The 25,964-nt window shown below is 41.4% G+C and overlaps 1 protein-coding gene across 3 annotated transcripts in view; it reads left to right on the top strand.

Annotated features, from left to right (window-relative positions):
- The window catches only part of USP24 (ubiquitin specific peptidase 24), a 1,909,144-nt gene that overhangs the window by 290,036 nt on the left and 1,593,144 nt on the right, over positions 1-25,964 (top strand). For all 3 annotated transcript variants that reach the window (XM_086952711.1, XM_086952716.1, XM_086952707.1), the window contains exons 14-15: positions 21,437-21,532; positions 21,648-21,809. In XM_086952711.1, coding sequence (XP_086808837.1) covers positions 21,437-21,532; positions 21,648-21,809 — 258 coding nt within the window. The remainder of the gene's footprint in view (positions 1-21,436; positions 21,533-21,647; positions 21,810-25,964) is intronic.

Below are 25,964 nucleotides of genomic sequence, written 5' to 3'. Positions count from 1 at the left end.
TCAGGAATCGCAACTTACTTAATCTGAGGCCTTGAAGACTCGCAAAAAATGGTCATGTTCTCCACTAATTACTCGCCTTTGCACGTGGGGCGACCATATGGATCCGACATGGGGTCGCTAGCAAAGACCTGGATCGCTGCGTAGATGATCAGGGTCAATACATATTGTTGAAGAGTACACTGGACAGGCTACCTGCAGTTCTGGTAAGTTTTTATGCCCCGAACTTCGATCAAGACAAATTCTTCCATTGGTTGAGCACGGCCCTGACTGAGTGGGACACTATTTCCTGGATTCTAGGTGGAGATTGTAAAGCTGTTCTAGATGCGGACTTGGATAGATCCCATCCCATATTACATGGCGCTGGCGCACTTAAGCTGTTCTCCTCACAGCTTGGCTGAATGTTAGGGGACTGAATGATATTTGGCGACTTCTGCACCCAACACACAGGGAATATTCTTTTTATTCACCAGTCCACTGACTTCACACCAGGATTGATAGGTTCTTAGGTTCTCGCACTATTGCTATACAAATACACCAATCCACCTATTTATCCAAGACCTTCTCCGATCATAACCTCTTGGAACTCACACTCACCCCCGGTCCCCACTTGAAAATTATGGCCTCAGCTCTTGGAGGATGCCCCGTTCTGTAACACATTATCCATGACTGTTACAAATTATTTGTCAGAAAATTGGAATACAGCCTCCTCCAACCTCATTGATTGGGATGTGCTTAAGGTAGTGGTGCGGGGTTCTGCAAGTAGGACCAAAGTAGGGGCTAGACAAAAAAATACACCAACGCCTTATTGATATAGAACCCCAAATGACAGACCTGGAGCAAGCAGCATTGTCTGACCGAGACAAAAGGGACTGCGGAACACCCGCATCTGACATGCTGAGACTCTTAAAGATCTCTGTGTCATAGACCATTGGGCCTATACACAGCGGAAGCATACCGAGGACGACAAGTCTGGTACGTTATTAGCCCAGAACCACCCATATTACTTGCATACTGGCACCAACCAAGGCCTTGTGCATACACAATTCGAAATAAAAAAGGCCTTTTGTAATTACTACAGTAAGCTCTATGCAGCTCCCACGCATACCAATGACACGCTACTAAGAAGCAAGTTGGATGGTGGAACTTTTCTTAACGGAGCACCTGACCACAATAGCCAAATTAATATTTCCCCTCTAAATACCACAAAGGGAGTAGTGTGCACACTGACAACCACCCACCATCACAATGGCAGTTCTATATAGAACTTGAGATACAAAACGTAATTTTAAGCAAAGGTGCACCACAACAAAGACATGTGTAAACTAAGGTCTTCTAGTTTGCACACAAGATATATTAAAAAAAAAAAAATTTCATATGAAACAAACAAGAAAAATTATTTCTCAAAAAAAGATTTTTCTTTATTCACTCCAAATGTTACAGGACACAGCCGATGCGTTTCGTCCCTGCGGGGACTTCTTCAGGGCTGTATTGCAACAAGACAAAATACATATAAACACATCATTAAAATTGTAAAGTATTTGTAAACTCAGCCGAGCTACAAATTATTACATAATTAAAAACAAGCGCATGTCAGTGTGAATATGTCTTGGACATATTTTCTACAAGATACTAAGAACATTTAGAACATCAGGTTAGAGTAATTGTTGAAAATAACAAAGACAAAACCCCTAACGTAATTATATACATTTTACATGTCCTATCATGTAATTCATCTTATGGATACTGTAGGATTCTAGGCAAGTTGACCAATTTGTCCTATGCGTCTGACTCACCTTTGTTGGCTATCCATAAACTATTTCTCACTAACCACTATATCTGCTACAGTTTCATGTTTATAAATTTCTTAGGACTCTTGCTTCCCTTAGGAGATGTTTTGTAACTCCAGAAGACATGTTTCCTGTTTTTAATTGATATTAATACCGAATTGTTAAGGAACTACTTGTTAGTTATGACCTGAGTTTATCCATGATTTGGGATTGTGACATTCTCTCTCCAAGTCCACACGCATAGGACAAATTGGTCAACTTGCCTAGTAATAATAATTTGTAGCTCGGCTGAGTTTACAAATACTTTACAATTTTAATGATGTGTTTATATGTATTTTGTCTTGTTGCAATACAGCCCTGAAGAAGTCCCCGCAGGGACGAAACGCGTCGGCGGTGTCCAATGACACGCTACTTAAGATTTCTTAAATGAACTAACATTCCCCAGTATTAGATGACACACAAAGACCTTTCTTGCCCCATCACCCAGCATGAAATGCGAGCTGCGATTAAGGGCCTAAAATGCAATGAAGCCCCTGGGCTTGATGGCCTGCTCAGACGTTTATGAAACTTACTCACACCCTTGTCCCTGAACTAGAGGAACTATATAAGACGGCCCTAGATATTGGTCATCTACCGCAATCCACCATCCAAGCCCTGGTCGTCTACCTCCCCAAACCGGGACGAGATGGCACTGATTTATCTAGTTATCGTTACTAGCGGCTGAATACAAAATCCTCAGTAAGGCCTTGGCTAACCACCTACCACCTACTGCCGGTTCTAAATACCCTTATAAACAGAGACCAATGCGGATTTCTCCCTGCACGCAGCACTTTTTTAAACACTAGACGATAACACCATGTCCTGGTGGCTACACCGGTGGAATATACCAATGCGGGCTGTCTGACATTGGATCTACGCCAGGCCTTTTGACATCACTTTGGGATATATGTTTGCCGCCTTACGAAGATTCGGCCTCCCTTCAGGTTATCTCCAATGGGTACGTCTGCTCTCCACCAATGCCACCGCCAGAGCACTCACCGGGAAGCATATTTCCTGTGAATACACTATACATAGGAGCACTCGACTGTTTGTCTTGGCGCTAGAAACCCTAGCGATAGCCCTGAGACAATCTGCTGAGAGATTGGAGATACCGATGGCTGGCACCTCACATTTAATTTCAATATATGCAGATGATATCCTCATTTATCTACGTGACATGACAGCCAGGGCGGAACCTCTTCCCAGTATATTCTCCACTTTTGAGCTCCTTTTATTTTCTTGACGGACCCAGTCCATGCTTCCACTTGGCACCTACAACCTGCCTGTAGCGCACTGTAGCGCACAACACTTTTAAATATTTGGGGATCCAAGTACACAGGGCGCAATCTGATTAACTTGATGGAAATGTAATGAGGGCAATCACCGCTGTACGCTCAAGTGTATCTTTCTGGACATCCCTACCATGATCAGCAATGGGGCAGATTGTCATTTCTAAGATGGTGATGCTCCCCCGTCTTCTATATTTCTTTGTAAATTTGCCCCTGATAGTCCCACAATCCATATTTTGTACATTAGACGTACTTCTCCTGGAGCTTTTATGGGTGAAGGGCGGACGTAGGGTTGGCCTCAAGAAATTACAACTAGAGCCCCACAAAGGCAGATTAGGAATCCCAGACTTCAGGGCCTATTACTATGCATTGCCGCTGCAGTGGCTATCCTTCTTGACAGCTGGCAGGAACCTGCAGGAAATAGGCTACAAAACCTGTGACCTAGAGTGCTCCCCAAAATGAAAATTCTGCCGGAAGGGCCTCCCTTGCTAAAAACCGCGCTTTATTGTTGGAAGAAGGCCATACACTATACCTCAGGGGCGATCCCGTATGTGTGGAATATCCCGTTATTGGGAAAACCACTTCCCGGGGAAGGGCTAACGAAGGTACGGCTACAGGATTGGGCGGAGGCTGGAGTGGAGGAGGTCGGATCGCTCTTCGGCGATGGCATGCTACAAAACCATGACACTTTTGTGCAGACCACGGGAGCACCTGATTGACATTATTTACTATATGCTACAGTTGCCCACTACACTAGGGAGACATGGGCACCCCAGCGCGTTGAACCTACACAACATGAGCTAGTACACTTGCTTTATTATATGGGGAAGGGCGGCCATCTAGTCAATCATGGCTGTACACTGGTATTAGGGCACAAGCATCTATCACACTCACTGACCTCCGAGCCAAATGGGCAGAAGCCACTGACACGGATATAACTGACAAAGCCTGGGTGAGCATCCTAGAACATCATAAACCCGTGTTCCGTGATGCCGGACTTAAATTTATACAAACTATGGTACTACATAGGTCCTACTTAACCCCAAAGGGAATACAGCGTATGTTCCCAGAGGCCCAACACTGCTGCCCTCGATGCAAGGCAGAGGAGGTGGGCTTTGTCCATATGCTATGGGCTTGCCCCCACCTCAGTGTCTACTGGGGAGAGATTCAGTGAGCACTCTGAGAGGCTACACATTTACCAATCCATGACAACACTCTAGAATGTCTACTGGGTCTCCGCACACGTACCAGCGCCCTGAGGTTCCAATTGCGCTTCCTAGACCTCGCCCTTAAAATAGCCATAAGAGATCACCATGAGATGGAAATCTCCTAGAGGCCCCCCATTAACTATATGTTAGGAAAATTTGATCCGATGGTGTAGGGCTGAGAGGGCTGCATTTAGACGTGAGGAGTCGAGAGGGCTAAGGAAACATCCCATTTCCATGGAATGGGACTGCATGTTAGAGGATTTTAGAAAGATAGACCGTATACCCATACACGTCACCCCTACTCTATACGTATCCAATTCATTACATAACACAAGACACAGACTTCTTATGGGCCTCATCAGCACCCAAATCGCACACCACCAGCAACTGGTAACAAGTTATCTAAGCAGATGTACTGTATTAGGCTGAATGTCATACAAAAAACGGCAGTCCAGGAGGGAGGATTGAGGGAGGGAAGGGGCGGGGGGGTTTACTTAACGGAACTGTTAAAAATTTATTTTAAAATGCAATCATTCCAAGCGATAACATTGTACCTTATAAGCACACGCTACTTGTTGTTTTACAATTGTATTGATTGTACCATAGTGTATTGACATCCACACGCAGACAAACTAGTCTGCAAACAAGAAGATATTTGTTTAAGATGGCAAAACAAAAAACGAAAATGCTGTAATGTACCTGGCAAAAAAACATTGCATTTACTTTTTGGTACTCCATAAAGTTTGTTAAAAAAAAAAATGGAACGCAAATACAAAATGTGAAATCGTCAACCTTGAGCTCTACTGCAAGCAGATGTGCCCCCCCCCCCCTCCTAATCCAAACCACACTAGAGGACAACACGCACAGAAGGATGCTTAGGGGAAGGCCCGACTGGGAAACGAATGCCCCCAGGCACTTGTACGAGTAGCAAAGAAATACTGTTCATGAGAGGAAAGAAACTGCCAAAGTTCAGTCACTCTTCTGTTTTCCAGTACAGGTCGTCCAAGCGCCTGGTAAAATGATATTGTTGTTTTCGAAGCTGAGCTGAACTCGCAGCCATGATGAGTCAGAGATTCGCCCTTTGATGCTTCTGCAGCTGTAAATACAAGCTGTCTCCGTGGAGCCGACGGGGAGGGGGAAGGGGGGGCGATGCGTGCGCTTTGTAATGCCAGCCTCTGGGGACAGGAGATGTTTTCGCGTACGGAGTGCACTTCTCCTGTACGGGCGCGCACATGGTTTTTCTCCCTTTGCGAATGTAAACGACAATAGAGTCTTGCCAAGGCGTTGCAGCGCATACGCTGTGTTCGCTAGGCAAGACCTAAAAAGGTGGCTCTCGCACACTAGAGCCTAAAGCAATAGATTTTCACACTATTATTTCCCTATCTGCAATACTGAATGTATATTTATACGATTTCACTGTGTCAAGAAGAAACTGCTACAGGTGGAGTCTAACCTTATTCATCTCCTTGGAAAAAGAAATGGTGATAGAGACCTCTCGGGTCTTTAATTTAATGTCCTATCTCTATCTTTGGCTAATCTTCTCTAAATTAAAACTTATAAATTATGGCCAACGAGTTAGGTTTCTTTCATATGTGGAGTTGACAGCCTAGTTTTCAATGTAATCTGGTACAATTGATCTCAATGATAATGTTTTTAGTGACTGAAAGTGTGGAAGCACAGAATTGGCCTTAATCCTCGCTTTACCTGCCTTGGTTTTAAACATGGCTGGGTTCTCACCTGTTTTATCTTTGTTAAATTCCACTTAATGCCTCTGTTAAGAACTTGATTTCTGTATCACTTCTAAAGCACTTATGGGGCTTCTTGGCCTCTTAGCCTACTACATCTTCCTAGTCAGCTGCGTTAGATGGCACGTGTGGGGCCTGCAATGGAAGTTGAAGTTCTAGTCCGCTCAACACTGAGGAAATCTATCATATCCCTTTCGGATTTCAGTAGAGATGTCTCACAATTTTCAGTGGTGGCTGCTCAAACCCAATTGGTCTACAATTGGGTCCTTTCCTTTCCCTATCCTAAGCTGACTATTTTGACAAATGGGATTAGTGAGGTCATCTGAGGAAGTTGGCGATCAGAGACCTCTGGTCTTTGAATGAAGCCTGGATCTACATATCTGTTGGTTTATACAGGCCAGTCTGCCCAAAGGTTTTCCTGCTGTCCAAGGGGAGTCTGATCTTGCAGCCTTCATCACGTCCTTGTGGCTTTGCGGCAAGCAGGGTGAATTGGAGTCCTGGGTCCTGTGCCAAGAGTCTCTGCACTTATGGAGTTGGTTGATGGGTCAGGGCATTTCCCTGGTCGCAAACCACTTGTGATCCTTGAATGCCAGAGGGGATGAGCTAAGCTGACGGCATCTGGCAGATAATGAATGGTGTCTACATTCCGTGGTGGCGAAGGACATCTTACAACAGTAGGGCAAAACCACTAGTAGATGAATTTCGACTGAAATGGAACACAGGACTCATGTTTGCCTATGACACCCCAGCCTCTCCTGAGTTCTGAAAAAAATTAGGAGTGACCCAACCAAAGTCATCCTAATGGCTCCGGATTGGGTCAGGAGGGGGTACCCAAGCTTTTGGGTATGGGCATCTGCCCTCCGATCAAGCTTCCAACTTGCTGTAGCAGTTGGCCCCATTTGTTCTGCCGCCTGAAGCGGTGGATATCTTGTTCACAGCTGGACGAATTTTCATGAAGTTCATTTATGCCAGACGATGGGACAGATTTGTGTCCTGCTGTGCGATCAACAAGATTGACCTTTTACAAACCAAACTACCAGATGTTCTTTTGTTTATTTTGTCTTGGCGCACCGAGCCCTTACACTGGGCCATTTTACAGGTTATTTATCGTCCCTTTCAGCCTTTATGTTTGGTGGACGCTCCTTTCTTGTTTAAATTGCCTGTTGTGATGAGGTTTATAAAAGGCATGAGCCATGTTTCCTCCCAAACCATTTGTGATGCCACAGTTTGACTTTAATCTGTATTAACGTTTTCTCATATGCACTCTTTTTGAACTGATGCATAGCTGCGCGCTATGTCTCCTGACTTTGAAGACTAGTTTCCTCATTGTGAATACTTCAGCTTGTTGGGTGTGAGTGAGCATCAGGCTGTGTTGGTGGCACCACCCTTTTTTCCTGATAAATTGGTGTTGAGAACTCAGTCAACCTTCTCACCTAAGTGTGACTCTTTTCCACATTATGCAATCTATCACCATGCCTTCTTTTTTTGACCACCATTGCACTTTGTAAGAGGATAAGCTTAATCAGTTGGACCCCGAAAGCGCTTTGAAGTTTCAATTTGAATGTACCAAGGAATACTGTGTGGATGATCAACTCTTTGTGTAGTTTTCCAGAAAAAAACGGAACGGCTTTGCAAACTTTCGAGGTGGATTGTTCTCTGCATCAAGATCTGCAATGCTCTAGCCAAAAAGCAGCTTCTAGAAAGTCTGAGTCAGTTTCACAAAGGCCAAAACGATTACTGCATTGGCATGTAGTGATTGTCCTTGATATATGCCAGGATGACATATGGGAGTTAGTCATGTTCCTGAAGCACTGTTGCCTTGACAGCCAGGTCTGGTGGAAAAGACATTCCACCTGTCCGATCATGCTAGACTTTTAGGTGTGAGCCCACTCCGTTTGGGAGCCCTCTTTTTCTATCCATTCTACTGAAAGTAATCTGCAGTTGGAAGTATCTATCAGAAGAATATGTCACCTTTGGTAATGATCTTTCTGATGTATACTCTAACTGCAGATTCCTCACTGCTATGTCACCTCCTAATTCTGTAAAGTGGCTTCTTTCTGACACCTAAAAAGGACCCAGGTTAGGAATCTGCACACTGGTATGAGCAATTATTTGCACTCCACGTTTGAGGGCACGGAAAAAGATTAGTAATAAAATGACATCATTTTGCTGAGGATGCGAGGCTTCTGTGACACTTATATGCGGCTCCACTCTGTCACTTATAGAGTGGAACAAAGGTAGCGCAGAACTGCCTGGCTCCAACTAGCGGTGGGCAGGAACATTGCTGGAGAATGTTTCAGGATCCAGTCAGGCACCTAGGGCATACTCTAAGGTGAGGACTCTGAGGTTAGAGTATCCACCAGAACGAGTATTAACAAAGGTAACCTATTGACTTGCAAGCGGCACTTTCTGAAATAGTATGCCATAAAATAATTAGACTACTGTTGCGTCTGGTTCTGGGGAGTTTTCATTGTTTGTGGCATTCATTTGGCATTAATATTCATGCCCAGTGGATGTGCCAGGCCTTCCAGTTGCTGCCAAAACAGTGAGCAGACCCATTTGTTATATCACATGTGTGCCGTATAGGACTTAAAGCATTCTGGCTAAACACTCTGGAGGCCCATTTGCATTTGCTCTCACTTCTGCAAGCCAGTATTTAGTGTTTGTAATAGGCATGAGTGATTGTGAAATTCCTCCCAGCAGCAAACAATAGGCTCATCTGAACGGGCAAAGAAGACCATAGCTGCCAAAGTTTCAGATTGTTGTGTGTGACATTTTCATAAATTCATTGTAATTATGAGTGACATTTCAACGACTGAGTGACACTTTCTTGCAAGTAAAATAAAGTAATGAGGGCGAAGGAAACCTATAAATATCAGAAATGACACCCATTTGAGCAGCAGGAAACTCCAAGAAGATCTTAAAACTATTGCAAAGCACCAGAAATGGAAGGGTACTACTAACTTAGTGCACAGAGCTACTACAGTGAGTTCTGTAACACAACCGGCTCACACTGACTGCAGGCAGCTGCTGATCGCATGCTGCCTGAAGGAATTATTTGTAAATAATTCAACACACACTCTCAGGTGGCTGCACTGCACCACTCTGTCTCACTTACTTCAACTTCACTTGCAGCGCTACTCTGCTCTGCAATGGCAGGCTCATGCCATGAGCCAAATCGTCAGTTCCCGTTTGCTGCCCACCTCCTCATTGAGTCCTCGAGCCGTCCGGGGCGGTCACGTCTAATCTAGTGGGAGGAACCGCTGCGCTCCGTAGTGATCAAGGTAAACCAATGGTAATATAAGTAATATGGGTTGTGGGATATTCGAGGTGTTTACCTCCTGTCCTTCGAATTCGAATAAAGATTTATGAACATATTGTAGTCCTATGATGAATGAATCACATGTGGAGTATCTTCTCCAAATTCACAAAAGAATCCAGGGTGGTCAACAAGTGTCCATGAACAAATATCCAGTAACTCAGTAAGTGCGTCCCCAATGCATTTCGAGCCTGGGCTCTCCGTCAGGGGAAATATTTGCAAATATGGACGAGTGTAGGGATTAAACTGGTCACCACTAGTGTGAGAAGGCGTCTGTCACACTAGTGTTGACCGGTTTAATCCCTACACTCGTCCACATTATGATTTGAATACATATCAAAAATGAAAACTGATCATTGATACACATTCACCCAGCGACTATTGGATTACCTTTAAAGAATGCGAGTTTATCGCACATGGTGAATTCGAGGTTTTACTTTACACGGCGTATGGTTGAGCTGACTACGTCTAATCTAGTGACAGTCGGTCAGTCCAGTTTTACTCTCTGCAATTGAATTCACTGCGGTGTGACCGGGGATCAAACTCACTGCAGCTCAGACTGAGACAGCTGTGCCACGCGGTGGCTGGTGCAAACAGGCAGTGCTGCCATGCCAAGATGATTTGCTGCAAAGTAACCCAGTCACTCCCACAAGTTAACTCTGGCAGCACTGCAGGGCGTTATGTCATGTCCCCACGGGCGATTATGCCAGTGTATCACACTACCTGACTGGGCTGCCTGTTATTTCTCGGTAGTAGCTATTGGGCACTACCTCAAGATGACAGGTGGCGTCAATCTGAGAGCTGTGATGTGGCGGGAATTAATGGATCTCCTTCTGAGAACTCCATGATGATACATTGTCGCTAGCAGTCTGCCAACAGAGCTGGCACTAGCACACGTACGGCATGCTGTGAGCTGCAACTCCAATTTAACAGTTTTTGGCTGCGCTAACGGCTTTAGTGACAGTGCGTGACAATGCATTTCAGTGCGGTTATGCGGAGCCTGATGCATGGTACCTGGCAGGACTGGATGAACCCTCTGAACCTGACCCGAGTATGCTGTGGGGGAGAAAGGCTGTGAGCATCTTTTTTGACATTCCATCTCATTTAGCGTCAAATTGCTCCTTTGTCCTGGTCTACCACGACCATTGATTATCATTAGCACCTTGTGCTTCTTTGTGCTTTTTTTTACTGATAACTTTAAAAATTGTGATTTTTTTTTTGTTCCCCTTATTGGATTTTTTTCATATTGGTTATTAAAGTTTTCAAAATTGGTTTGGGTTTATATAGTTGCATTTTAACTTGTTTCTGATTTAGTATTGTAAATTTCTTTACAAATAGCCCTACGTTAAAGTTGACTGCTCTGCTTTATAACTAACATGGGGGGTTTGCTGAGGTTAATTTAGTGATGGACAGGGTACTGTAACAGTCCTAATTTACAGCAAGACAATGACTCTTTTAAGGGTTCTAAACATATGTTTGTGCTACCTCTTTCCAGGTCTCAGTTTGTTCGCAGAACACTGAATCATTCTCCGGAAAGTACTCAATGTCTTACACATTTTTTTGCACAGTAGAAAGATCTTAAAACAGTTGATCAATCTTTCTTTTTGTACTTGAGCAGATGTAAAAATTATCATGACTACTGTGGACAAATTGTGAAATCTTGCTGTAATCAGGGTGCCAGCTGTCGTTTGAACCCTTTCAGGATTGTTGAAAACAATTAATTTCTGTAAAACACTTCAGAATTTTTAAACACTGTAGCTTAAACACTTGTTAGATTGCTATTGTTCAGGTTCCATTTGCCATTATAAATGTTCTTTCACTAGACTTAAAACTGCTAAAGTAATATAAATCTTAACCCAAAACAAAACTCCAGTTAAAACCCCAGGCTGTTATCTTTAAATTACTGACTAACACCACCTTCCACAAATCCGTTTTGTAATTCTACTTAATATGTTGAAAACTTCACTTTTCACAAATGCAGGCTTAGTTCCCATTACCTCCTAGTCAGTTTCCTTTCTGTTCCTGGTACTATTTCATTCCCCCTCTCCTTTTACGGATGCAGAGCTGTCCTGCTTTGAACCACAAGCCAATCTCCATTCATCCCGCTTCTAGTTCCATTATGGCCCTCAGTGCTCGATCCTATCTGTGCACTCATCTAGTATGTCTGGTTATTTATTGTGTTTTTGTGGGATTTTATGGCTTCTTACAAATTTGCAGGAGTTTTTCCTTCCCTTAAAAAAACACTGTCTTTGCCCATCAGGTCCCTTTGTCACCTTATTAATATAAATTAGCGAAATATATTGTCCAAACTAAATAGTATTATTTTCTGCACACTTAAAATAAAGACCGTACTTTTTCGTTTTGATCGATGGTTATTAGAAGTGGAACAAGGATTCCCAGAGCTCCAGAAAATGGGTACATTTACCTCTTGTTATTTTCACAGTACAATTGAAGGCAATGTTTATGGCCTTTAACAATAGCTGGTAGTTGCCACTATGTGCACCATATGACATGTTCATCTTAATCTTTACATCTAAATAAAGGTGGTAACTATGGAAACTGGGTCCTACCAACCTTCAGTAAGTATATATATATATATATATATATATATATCTGCTCCGAGAACCCCCCCACACAGAGAAGGAAGCGGCCGCACTCGCGTGGTCAGTTAAAGAAAATTCAATTTATTAACGCACAAACAGGACGCGTTTCGGCGAACGTGCCTTTTTCCCCTGTTTCAACCTCATTACAGAGGCTGCCGCCATTTAAAACATTTGAAAGAAGCAAAATCACATTTTTTTCTCTCGTGAATTCATTAACACAGAAAAAGGACAAGTTTGACAATGTTACTTTGGCGGCCATTTTAGAGTGGTTATAGGCAGTTAAAAAAGCAATCATATCACTGCACAATGTTACTCATAATAATAGCATTTCAATGCAAAGTGTAAATAAATGGTAACTCCAAGGCCATAATTAGCAGTTTAAAGTCCTACGCATTTAAATTATGCAAAATAACATATATATATATATATATAGGTAGTTATAGTTAGGATTTTTTTCAATGCAAAATCTCAAAATTCTATTGTGAATAACTTTGGCGCCGGTTGACGAATCTGCCTGAAAATTTCCTCAAATTTGCCTCGCGGAGCTCCGGTCCTTCCCTGAAAGATTCGGGGGGATTCGTCAAGCGGGGGCCAAGAAAAAAAGGGGGGTCCAAAAACGTGTTTTCCCCATGTTAATTTCCATAGGGCGGTCGACCTCACTTTTAGCCCGAACGGCTGAATGGATTTCCACCAAACTTGGCAAAATTGTAGGGACTGGTAGCCCGATGTGCCTTTGCTATGTCTCAAGATATGTGCTCCAGTGGTTTTTACGAAAATTAACTTTGAAAAAATATATATTGGGCTACATTGGGCTATATATATGTTAGAGCCCAAATGTAGCCCAAATGTAGCCCAATGTAGCCCAATGTAGCCCAAAGATGGTCACCAGAGACAAAAAAAAACAAATTTAGCCCAAATATCAGCCAGATGTAGCCCAACTATAGCCCAATGACAGAATGTCCCAGAGTGTTCTAAAGAACAACTAGAACGCTAACAGTCTTACTTACGACAAAAGTATGGCACACCTGAAGTCATCTTGATTGGAATAAAGTGGTAACACTTAATACATTAAATTTGAAAAGGAACAAAATGAGGGGTTTCATTTTGCCTTAGAAATGTTTTATATATATATATATATATATATATATATATATCAACTACCATTAGTAATGGGAAGAAAAGGAGTGGAAAAATATATATGTATTCATACATGTAGTATTTTTTTTATGTCCATCATTGTAACATGTGACTGCACAATATCACTTTAAAAAGGGTCAAAGCAATCTGTAATGCCATGTGACCAAGGCCGCTGGGACGGCCGAAACGCGTTATGACAACCTGTCTAATGGCTGAATAAAAGAATGCTGAAAAAAGAGATGGTCCTTGCCTCGTGTTTCACTGGGGAAGCGTCGCTGTTGCGAGGTATTTGCAGATAATAATCGGCATCGGATTGCTGCCGATACTGGACCCCCTCCTCTAAAAGCAGGCTCCACAGCAAGCAGTCTAACGCCACCTGGTATCTGCCGAGCTCCTTCCTCGTGGAGGAGAGTTGGCGGGGACCCCGGGGGCACTTTGTGAATCCCACTCAAGGGAAGGAGTGGAGCCATCCGTGTGAGCGCCGTCCGGCTGAGGAAAACGCCGGAACAATCTCTCACCCTGAGGCTGCAGTAGACCGGGCGCCGTGAGCAGGACCAGCGCGACTTGTGGGTGCTTTCCGGTGCCGACAGGAGAGCAAGCAGCTGATCCCCGTAGGCGTCCAGACGAGAACGCAGCCTGCGGTACAGAGAAGAGAAAAGGAAAATATTACGGTGACAAACGGATTGAGGAGGTACGTGTTCAACCGCCCGAGTCAGCTGCTGCTGACAGAGACTATTGTGGTAACAGGAGCGGTTTTAACAACACGTTATTCAGCGCTTAAGAAATTAGCAGTCATTTAGCCAGACAATGTCAGGCGACTTACGGAGGGCCCGGGAGCTCGCTGCACAAGAGATGTTTTCAGACGACATTGAGCAGGAGGTGATTACTGAGAAGGAGGTGGGGGCAGGGGGGCCAGATGGTACAGCTAACAGCACCGCTAGAGACTTGTTTAAGGAATTAGAAAAATTGAAAAGAAATGAACAGTCTAAATGGTGGGAAGCCCGCTCCCTTAAAAGCTATCTGGATGTGGGGAGAGTCCCTAGAGGACTACGTATCATGCTGGCCCCTAGCTATGAGACACCCAACCCCCTAATGATGGAAGAATGGGGTCAGTGCAATCTAGAATCCTCGTGGAAACTAATGCAAATTTTGGTCAAGTTTGCCGAAATTGATGGTGAAGAACTCCAAAAAAAGATAGACACGCTTGAGGAAAAAATAAAAATTCTTCTAGGTGAGAAGGAAACCCCACAGGCCACCAAAATGAGGGATGAAATGATAATAAGACTATCCAAGGAGGAGGAAAAAATCAAGACTAGAAAAATATACAAATTTAAAAGAGACCGGGACGACTATGCTAATGGCCAAATATTTACCTTTGCACGTCGCTACGATAATTTAAGAGCAGCAACAGCCAGTAAAAGAGGAGCAGCCAGTGCAGGAGCAATCCCATTTGAATCTGAGGATATATCTGTATACAGCTCTGCAGCAGAAAGTGGCTCTGACAATGAGGGTGCCAGAGGCAAAAGTAATGTGGTTTTGACAATGGGGGGAAGAGTTGGCGGTCTTAATAGACAGCAGAAAAGCAACCCTAGATCGCACTTCCAGGGAAAATTGTCACAACCAAATCCCAACGCAGGAGGGGCAGGAGAAAAGCTGCCAAACAAAGGCGAGATAACCAAGCGGGGACGAGGCCGAGGACGGGGCAGGAACAAGAAACCCCAGGTCTAGCCAGAGACAACACAATGGATTTTCCAAGCAGAGAAAGCTGGGATAGACAACAAACCAGCAAAGAACAACAAGCCAAGTCTATAATAAACCTGAGCACAGTACAACTATCAGCTGCAGAACAGCAGCTTTTAAGCTTAGGTCTAAGCTTCTGCCCCGAATCCAATTTCTCTTATACCACAACGAGAGCTGATATTTACAGATATATAAGGAAACTAAAACTTAAAAAACAATTCCTGCATAAAACAGCCAGCACAGGAAATGCTACAACTGAATCAATGGCAAGCACCTCTGAACTGGCAGTCAGTGATTTAAATCTATACCATGATATGTGCCAGCTGGGGATTGATGAAAATATGGGGACACAGGAGATATTGGCCTCCAGTGGACAGATGAAACCAAAAACCCCATTTAAGCCAAAATCTAAATACATACCACTGGCAGCACGTGATGGACTTGATTCCTTTATTGACGCAATTGTGCAACAAGTTAAAAAGATGGCCTTAAACACCAAAATTAATAAACGACAATACACGAACCAGGAAAGAAAATTAAATCTATCAACGAAATTTAAAAATGCTGAAGTTATAGTTCGTAACTCGGACAAAGGCGGAAACATTGTTTTGTGGCCCACTATGGATTATCTTGAGGAGGCACATAGACAATTGGATGATATACAATGTTATACAAAGAGCAACCCTCAGAAATATAGGGCCATGTTAGAGACCCTGTGCAAGAACCTGGTGGCATGGAAGGGCCTTGGTATGCTAAGTGGAGATGAGTTTAAATATGTCAAGAAAGATCATCCACTCACTCCATACATATACTTTATACCAAAGGTCCACAAAAGTATCACCAAGCCACCTGGCAGACCAATAATTGCAGCTTGTGGTGGGCCACTGGAAAACCTCTCACGGTATATTGACTATTTTCTGCAGCCACACATGAAATCTTTAAAATCTTATGTACAAGATTCCAGTGACTTTCTGCGAAAATTAGAGGAGATGATGTGGACTCCAGATCTGCTGTTGGTAACACTGGATGTTAGCTCTTTATATACTTGTATAAAGCATAGGGATGGCCTGCGTGCGTGTGAGTACTATCTGAGCCGCAGGCCATTAGAATTGGCCCAACATACCAAAATGCTTCTGGAAATGCTAACATTCTGCCTTAATAATAACTTCTTCATTTTTAACGGACAAATGTACCAACAAGTTCAGGGTGTAGCGATGGGGGCCAGTTTCTCCCCCAGTTACGCATGCCTGTTTATGGGGTGGTGGGAGGAACTGGTCCTTAAGCGTAAATTTGAGAAATACTGCACCACCAATATAACTTGGCATGGTTCTGAGGAGAGTGTCTTAAATTTCATAAATGAAATCAATGAAAATGATCTTAATTTGGATTTTACCTCTAATGTAAGCAGGGAATCGGTGACATTTTTAGATGTACAGGTTTTTATATCTAATAATATTCTTACCAGTACCCTTTTTAGGAAACCGACGGCAGGTAACACTCTTTTACATGCAACGAGTGCCCATCCGCAACATCTAATCAAATCAATACCGTACGGTGAGATGCTACGCATCCGCCGTATCTGTAGCAACAATGATGATATGATTGCTAAGCAACACGAAAGCTTTTTGAGATTTGTGGATAGGGGTTACAGTGTCAAGATATTGAATACTGCTATGAGGAAATCTAGGCTTAAAAATAGAGGTGATTTGCTAACCTACAATGAGAAACCAAATACAGCACAATGTAACAATGCCAATGAAGTCAGACTAGTACTGACATACTCCAAGCAGGAAAAAGAAATCAGGAGTATAGTCAGAAGGAATTGGCATTTTGTCAAAGATGATCCCACAATTGGAGATGTGATGCCCCCGAACCCCTCAATAACTTATCGCAAAGGTTTAAGTATGGGCTCCATTCTCTCAAAAAATAGTGAGGAACATATAGGAAAAGAACCTTGGCGGCCCACTAGTAGGGGCTTCTACAAATGCCTGGCATGCAAGGCATGCCAGCATGGCGTCAATACTAAAAAATACACCACAGTAATTCCGAGTATCACCAGGGAGATAAAACAGCATCTAACCTACAGAACAGAATATTGTGTGTACATATTGGAATGCGATTGCAAACTCAGATATATTGGTAGCAGTAAACTACAAATCCACAAGCGCATCTTACAGCACCTCCGCGCCATTGTTAACAAAGATTAAAGTTACCCGGTGGCTAGACACTTTGAGGCATGTCACAGCAGTAGGCCTCAGTGTCTTAAATACTTTGCCATAGAATCTATTCCGTCAACCAAAAGAGGAGGCGATAGAGAGGCATGTATGCGCAGGCTGGAAACCAAATATATCCTTGAGTTTAATTCCAAGTGGCCAGGGGGTCTTAACACCACGGAGGACCTCCACACATATTTATGACCTGCCTGAACAAATGCTAGACTGTAGCCATATGTCAAACAGCACCTTAACCATAGTATAAGAGGAGTTGGATTATGCATTGCACTTTTTGCACATTATGTATTTATATTTTGATATATTGTGTAATATTTATAAATTAGTGTGATGTGTATATTTATATGAGTTGACTGATTTTAGCCGTCTTTTAAAATATTGGGGTAGCTTTTTATCCTAATGTTTTTTATGATAGCTGATTTTAGTTATGTCACCGATTCCCTTTTTTATGGACTGGTTTTATGGTGTTGTTTTTCTATATTTGCTTCATTGGTACTGTATGATCTACTCTATTCTTGAATCACATGAGTATAACTATTGGTGAAAAATGCCAAAACTTATTCCCCTCCCTATATCAACTCATCCCTTTGTAATCCCTCAGCACCAGTCACTTTATTCTTATTGCACTAATTGACACGATGTCACTTTACTCTTATTGTACAAATTGACACGACGTCACTTTATATTGATGCCACAAACTCCTTGTGGCTAATAGTATGTGCAATAATATAGCAATATTTGAGAATATATTCATAAGTTAAATAATACCAAGTGGTATTATTACCTTCCTTTCTAACATCGAGTGGCTGGAAAAATGTTTAATATGGATTCATCTTTTGTTGCATGGTCCTTTTAGACAAATTTTATTCTTTTTGGATCTTGTTTTCTCTATTATGTAATAATAGAGATCATTATTTATTATTTTTGGTATTATGATTTAATACACGTTGGTGAGCACCCAATATGCACTATAGTTATTTAATAACCGATGGACTAGACTGAAACAATCTTATCTGCAATTCTTTTTGTGGGAGGAATACGCATTTATGCTGTTATTCAAATGTTTAAATCTTAAAACATATCTCCAAAGGTGAATAGAGAATTGTAATATGTATCTCTATAAGGATAAATGCAGGATTGACAATATGTATTTATACAGTTATCAACTACCATTAGTAATGGGAAGAAAAGGAGTGGAAAAAATATATATGTATTCATACATGTAGTATTTTGTTTATGTCCATCATTGTAACATGTGACTGCACAATATCACTTTAAAAAGGGTCAAAGCAATCTGTAATGCCATGTGACCAAGGCCGCTGGGACGGCCGAAACGCGTTATGACAACCTGTCTAATGGCTGAAAAAAAGAATGCTGAAAAAAGAGATGGTCCTTGCCTCGTGTTTCGCTGGGGAAGCGTCGCTGTTGCGAGGTATTTGCAGATATATATATATATATATATATATATATATATATATATATATATATATATATATATATTCACTGAAAAAAACATGGGTTTCACACCAGTTCTAGTTAGGAATTAGCATTTAAAAAACCTATTAAATTCACTGAAAAAACCATAGGTTCCACACCAGTTATAGTTGGGTGGAAATTTTACTCGCATAAAACCATTGAAATTCCCACGTTATAGTTAGTTGGACTCACTATACCTTGCGCGTGCAATGCACTGCTGATGACACATATTACACCACTCATGACCTGGTCAGTGACATCACTCCTGACATCACTGATGACATCTCAAATGACATCACTCATGACATCATCCAGTGAATGTGTAATTTTCTGAAAAATAAATATTTTTTATATATGTATATCTAAAGGTTGATGGAAGAATAAATGGGTAAATAAATGTCTAAATGGATTTTTTTGTGTAAAATTGATTGGTTAACTGACTTATTAAATGTATCTTACTGAATACATATATTAGCGAGTAATGTTTAAATATTTAAATATCTGTATCTGTGTCTCACTTTGTGTATAAGTGGCTGCATAGGTTGGTGAGTAGCTACATGAGTGTGTATATGGGTTATTAGTTGTTTTTTTTGAGTATCAGTATCAGTGTCTGTATGGTTCGGTGGGGGATATTACTTAGAGCACAGATGCATGAATGAGTAACTCACTATTTGTATGTATTTTGAAGACCGCATGTGTGCAAGACTGTATGGGTGGATGATTGTGTGTATGGGTGGGTTAGTGAGTATGTGTTTTTATAATTGATTGTTTAAGAGAGTAAATATGTTTCCGTTTCTCTAGAAGTATGTTTAGTGGTGTGTATATAGCAGTATAATCAAGTAAATGGTTTTTTGATAGTTTATTTGCATGTGTGAATTTGTGTGAGTAACTATATGGATGAGTATTAGTGTGTAACAGGATGTATAGGTGTTTGAGTACATATGATGAGTAAGTACATGCATGAGTGACTATATAGAACTGTTGGTGGATGTGTATGTAGATGTTGAAATTACCTAATAAGTTGTTGTAATTGGTATTGGTTTCTCCTTTTTTAAGAAAATGTTAGTTTCTATTTTTGAATGTGTGTGTCAAAGGTTATTTTATGCTGATAGGTCTGCCACTTTGTCACAAGGATGTTGTCATCAGTGATGTCATTTGAGATGTCATCAGTGATTGTCATGAGTGATGTCACTGACCATGTCATGAGTGATGTAATATGTGACGTCATCAGCAGTGCATTGCACGCGCAAGTTATAGTGAGTCCAGCTAACTATAACGTGGGAATTTCAATGGTTTTATGCGAGTAAAATTTCCACCTAACTATAACTGGTGTGAAACTTATGGTTTTTTCAGTGAATATATATATATATATATATATATATATATATATATATATATATATATATATATATATATACACACACGCAGACGCACAAACTAAATGAGGAAAAGAAAAAAAATGCCTTCAGCTGTCAGCCATATCCTTAGAATAACAAAAAATCTAATCAAAATAGTATACAATTTTAGTACAAATGGTTCCTGGCATGCAGGTGTACTACGAATAACCATAGAAACCTGTGTTAATTTTAATGGACATACCAGGAAATATGATTGTTACTCATTGTTATCGGAAGTAAGAATAGGTACTATTGGCTTTGAATTACCCTAGCCCCAAGACATAGTTTAAACACGCATTGATAACAAAGATGTTTTTTTTTGTTGTTTTTTTTAAGTATGAAGGATGGAAAGAAAACAAATTTGCCAAACAGCTCTGGCACCACCGTGCATTTCTTAGATGGATGTGCAGGTGATCAGGAAACGTTATGCTATTCCAGTGCAAGAAAGCAAATAGGTGAAGTGCCTGATTAGTTATCCTATGCTATAAGCGATAGTGGGGGGAAGGAAAAGTAAGTGACAATTGCACAGGCCAATAGAGGAGGAGTACAGTCCCAAAACATCTTTGTTATGTACATATGTATGTATTTTTTTATTTATTGATATTTTTTATTACTTGACACAGACAGCTGTTACTTGAGGCTGGTGAGACAGCTGTTCTAGGACTGACCTAAAAAGCATCTCTTGTTAAAGAACCTCCTTGCCCTTCAACAACCAGGGTGCATACACTCAAAGTGGAATGCAAACTACACCTCCCAACATTTTGACAATATGTACTCTCACCTTTGCTTTTCTCCGTCATCCTCAGTTTGACCCAAGATGTCTACGAAGATACACATACCACCTTGTTGTTTGCCTTGTATTTGCATTAGTGTACATACTGACTATCTTCTCCCTAATGCTGTGCATTCCCTTGTACCTATATAATGTATTGTAAACTTTTTAACCCATGTTTGCAAAGGTCTGTAACATTGCCTAATTTAATTTAGATGCTATACAAAAACTACATACTAATACCTCCTTGGTTGCTTCCGCAGTATTTTCTTGATTGATTCTGCTGTTAGAAAAAAAAAAGCCTGTAGATTTAGTACGGTTGGATTGCTGGAATCATTTGTTATATACCTGCAAATTTAGGTCTGCAGTGATGGTGTATTTTATAGATATCTACATTGCCCACCCTATTTCCCCAAAGAAATTACTGAGATCACAAACTAATAGGTGGTATGCTACTAAGCCAACTTGGGGAGAGGTGAGACAAAGATGTCGGGAGGAATAAAACTTTTTTGTAAGACTTTATTGTATTAAAGTTTCATTACCAAGGATTATATGTCTACAGTCTGGAAATTTTCAAATATTCATGAGTCTACTGAAAATATAAAGCTGAAGCGTTACATAATTTTGTGGCTAATAATTCTTATATTAATGATTAGTAGGTTAACATTGGTACATCTTTATTTTGTTTTGCAGAGCTGGGAGACGGAGACTGATAGAGTGCGACAGAAATTGCTAAGTTTGATCGGACGCATTGGCCGTGAAGCTCGGTTTGACACAACCACTGGCAAGGCAGGGATAGATTTTGTTTTGCATCACCTAAAAGGAGTGTAATCCATTTTCTTTTTCATTGTACTGACATTGATCTTTCATTTTTGTTTTTTGTTTTCTTTCTTTCAAATTATAGGTCCTTGAGGTGCTGTGGGAGCTAGCCCATCTTCCAACTTTACCCTCCAGTTTAATTCAGCAGGCTTTGGATGAACATCTTACAATCCTAAGTGATGCCTATGCAGTAAAAGAAGCAATCAAGAGAAGCTACATCATTAAATGTATAGAGGATATTAAGAAGGTTGGTGATTTTGTCTTCCTGGAATACTGGTTGTGTACAGAAGGCTCCTTCAGTTTCTCTTTTAAAATATATTTTTTCATTCCGCTGGGGTTTATAGATCCACACATGGTCATAGTTACTTTAAAAAAAATGTTTCTAAAGTAGATTCTGCTAACCGAATATCACTGTCAATGTCCCAGAAAGTGTGGATTAGACCACTGGTGTCATTGTTAATGTTTACAGTGTTATGGGTGCTGGGAAGGCTTCATTCTAGTTTAAATCTAATTACTTTAAACTTAATTCTTCCTAAGTAGTATCTTTTAGAGGTGAAGACAATGTAGATGATTATTCTTGAAACTGAATAGAGACTAAACCTGGTTATATATATCACTCAATTATGATAATAATTTGTAACTGCTTCTATTCAGTTTTAGGCTCTAAATGTATGCATGTTGTCCACTAAACTATAATCATGTATAGAAGAACAATGATACAGAGGAATTAATATATTTTTATTTTAGTGTAGGAAACATTTAATTACCCTCACTTTAGTCTTTAATTCTTGCGAAAGTATTACCTGAATTAATGTAAGGTACATACACACACAATAGGACCGCTCTTCAAACAAACATAATAGCAAAACATAATAGCAATCAGTTGTACAAAAACCATACAAATGTACATAAAGAAATATATATACACAACACAAAAACAAAATGCAAACAATTTTATGTTGCCAATGCCCTGGAATATTTTTTCTATAGCTGGTGTCTGCCCACTTATTTTGGGCAGTCCACTCGGAGGTAGTCAAAAAAATGTGTGCACAGAGGCAAAAAGTGCCCTTTCTATAGCTCTGTGTCACAAACAATATTTTGTATCTCACTCAATAAATTTAGTGGGTACTCCTCCAAAGTGAATGTCGCGGACGCGTTTCAGCCTTAGTGAACTTTTCGGCTTCCTCAGGACGAGGGCAAAGGAACAGTAGTCTTCAAATCCTCTAGAGGTCATATATGTAATGGGAATGACCCTGAGCTGAGCCTGGGAAGCGCCTTCTCTTAGTCGAAAAGGTCAATCTACCGCTGTGATACAGTTCAGCTGGTGATTAAACACTGCCTGCCGATCAGTCTCGAATCGAAAAGTGCTCAAGGTCCTCCTTCCAAACACTTTTCGATACATGATTGTTTTCATACCCAGATATAGGAGGGTGAGTTGGGTATACCCCTTAGGTATATATATGTCCACTAAACTATAGGCTAGCATATTCCTTTGAAACATTGTGTTTTACCTTTGCTTTGAATTACTGAATTTGTGTTCTCCCATGCCTGGATCTGATTTTGTCTCTTTAGGGGCTATGCTAATGCGTGAAGTTATTTCTCCTGAAGAAGGGCTTTGAACCCTTGCTGGGAAATATCATAATCCTGTTGCTGTCATGTTTTATATTCTTCTGTAATGCATAATTTTGTTAACGTTCTATTATGAGGAGTTGCAGCAGTTTTGCTTTCATTGTTATATTTTCCTTTTGACCACACCATTATTGTTCTAATTGTTTCTTTATGCTGTGCGTGCTCTTTGTTTGGAAGGCCTCTACCGAAGATCTACACAAAGCCTACATTTTCTGCCTCTGCAACTGGTATCTGAAGTGTTCTTTCATTTTCTGTGCAGAAATGTATTCAAAATTACCTAAAGCAGTTTTCGGATTTGGTACCAGGTGCACTCTCTAAGTCTGCAATACTTAATGTTACCCTAGCAGCCTGTTCTCCTCTCTACCTTGCATTTATGAACTCTGAGTACACCCTCTTCTGATTATCTCTTTGAGAGAAACACTGAGTCACAAGATTTGAGGCCCTGTGGTATCAGAGGAACCGCTCAGGTCACTGATTTTATTTCCCAGTCCCCCTCCCTCTCCCCTACGGCATCAGCCTTAAAGCTTGTTTAGTCTGAACTTAGCAGCATACAACCACCCTGTGGCAAAGCAGGATCTTACATGTTCTCACGGGGTGGCAATCTATCACATCCAACATATAGATCCCTCAAATTGTCAAGGAGGGTAATGCCCTTCCATTTCTATCGGACACCCTATATCTTCCCCCCACTTCAGAGCTGCACTTAGAGCAGCACCTATCCCTCTTACTGCAAGAGGTGTAAGGTGCACAAAGAGGTCATTGAGCGGATGCCTGACTTCGAAATATAGATGGGAAGCTGTTCATGTTGTTTCCTTGTGACGCAGAAGGATGGAGGCCTTCATCTTATTTGAGTTCTTTGCCTTCTGAATGGGGTCATGTGGAAAGACAAATTCCAAATGCTAATATTGACCAAAGTTTTGTCAGCCCTGGATGTGGGTGACTGGATAATAGACTTCAACTTACAGGTCACATGCTTTCATGTGCCCATCCTGCTGTTCAATAGACATTAGCTGCAGTTTCAGGATCATTGAATGCCAGGATGAACAAGTACAGCCAGCCGTATCTGGGAGATTAAAAATGCGTGGTTACACCCTGAGGAGGCACAAGAAGTCTTCCAACAGTGGCGAGGACCTTGGCTAGATCTCTTTGCTGCCACCTTAGAAAACGCACATTTCACTTCCGCAAAGATCCTCCCTGGAAGATGTATTTCAATTAGTGCGGGACATGGGACTCCTTTATTCCTTCCCTCCCCTGCATAGAGGTTTGAAGAAGATAAGGGACTACTGGGCCAAAGTCATCTTAGTGGCTCCTTTCTCTGCCAGGAGACTGTGGTGCCCAGAATTTTTGAACATGTACGTCTGCCCTTTGATCAGGCTCCCTGCAACGTCATCTGGTGCAGCATGGCAATGTTTTCCACCTGAACCTGTGTAGTGTACACCTCCATGCATGGAGCGACTGCAGTTGACGGCGTTTAACCTGCTAACCAAAGATAAAGATGTCTTCCTTCCTTCCAAGTGCCCTTCGTTGAAGTCTGTTTAGACCGAGTCTGGGGCATATTTGTGGCTTGGTATGGAGCAAGTGGGACAGGCCCTCTGCAATCCAAGCTTTCGTATAATTCAATTATTTTTTTTGTCTTTGTCCCAGCAAAGCTTCGCGGTGGGCACTACTAAAGGTTATTTGTCGACCTTTTCAGCTTTTCTGCATTTATCAGACTAACCGTCCTTGTTCAAGTAACCTATTGTGATATCGTTTATTAAAGGTTTAGTAAATGTTCCCTCCCAACTGTTTGTGATGCCACAGTGGGACCTCAGTTTGGGTCTGAATTTTATAATTTTATATAGCTATACACCCTGATGTACAACTGTTGTTGCTTCTTCTAAGTTCTAACACAAAAAACTGCCTTCCTTAAGCTATCCACATCAGTGAGTTCCAGTCTCTCTCCATGCAGTTGCTCTACACCACCTTTTTACCAGACAAGTTGGTGCTTTTTGCTGAACTGATTCAGTCCAGCAGGACTTTTTGATCAGAGCCCAAAATGCTACCCTTTGAGATGTACAGCTTTGGTATCTATTCTAAAGGTGAGCAAGTTGTGCTTACAAGTATCCATCAAATCAACAAGTTACTAGTCTTTGGTAATGCTTTTTCTTTTGTATACTCTATTTAACCACACATTTCTCACTGCCCTTCTACCAGCCAGTTCTATGGAGTGGTCTTTTTACCATCTAAAAAGGTCCCAAATTAGAGATTTCTACAATTGTACCTCCAATTGTTTTGTGCTCCGTGTTATAAGGCACAGAAAAAGTAGAACAAGAAACTGACCTCTGCACCCAGGAGTGGCGCTGCTACAAAGCTGCACTCCATCACTTCTGAGAGCAATGGCACTCCCTAGTGTCTCGTGGGGCGGGGTGGGAATTACTATGACATTTTCCAGATCAGATTTGGTTCCTAGGAATGCTTTACAGGTGAGGGACCTGCAGTTAGAGTATGCACCAGAAAGAGCGTTAAGGAAGATAAGTAACTTTTTCTTTACTGTGCCCCTTAGGAAATGTATTTACTACTGCAAAGGAGGGAATTGCGCATTTGCCACCTTAACAATTATCTCCTCGTTAATGGATTACTTTTTCCTTTTCATTTCTCACAGATATAGCACATGCAAGACATTTTGCTTACATACTGGGGGCTTAGTTACCATTAATTGACTTCATGTTGCTTTCATTTCCTTGCTTCTCTTTGGCCAACTCATTCTGTCCTCCCTTCTTCTTCGTGTGTTTGT

Source organism: Lissotriton vulgaris, chromosome 1_1 (assembly GCF_964263255.1).
Source record: "Lissotriton vulgaris chromosome 1_1, aLisVul1.2, whole genome shotgun sequence".
Taxonomy (NCBI): Eukaryota; Metazoa; Chordata; class Amphibia; order Caudata; family Salamandridae; genus Lissotriton; species Lissotriton vulgaris.
Note: the sequence above shows the minus strand (reverse complement) of the source record. Positions and strands in the feature narration are given on the sequence as shown.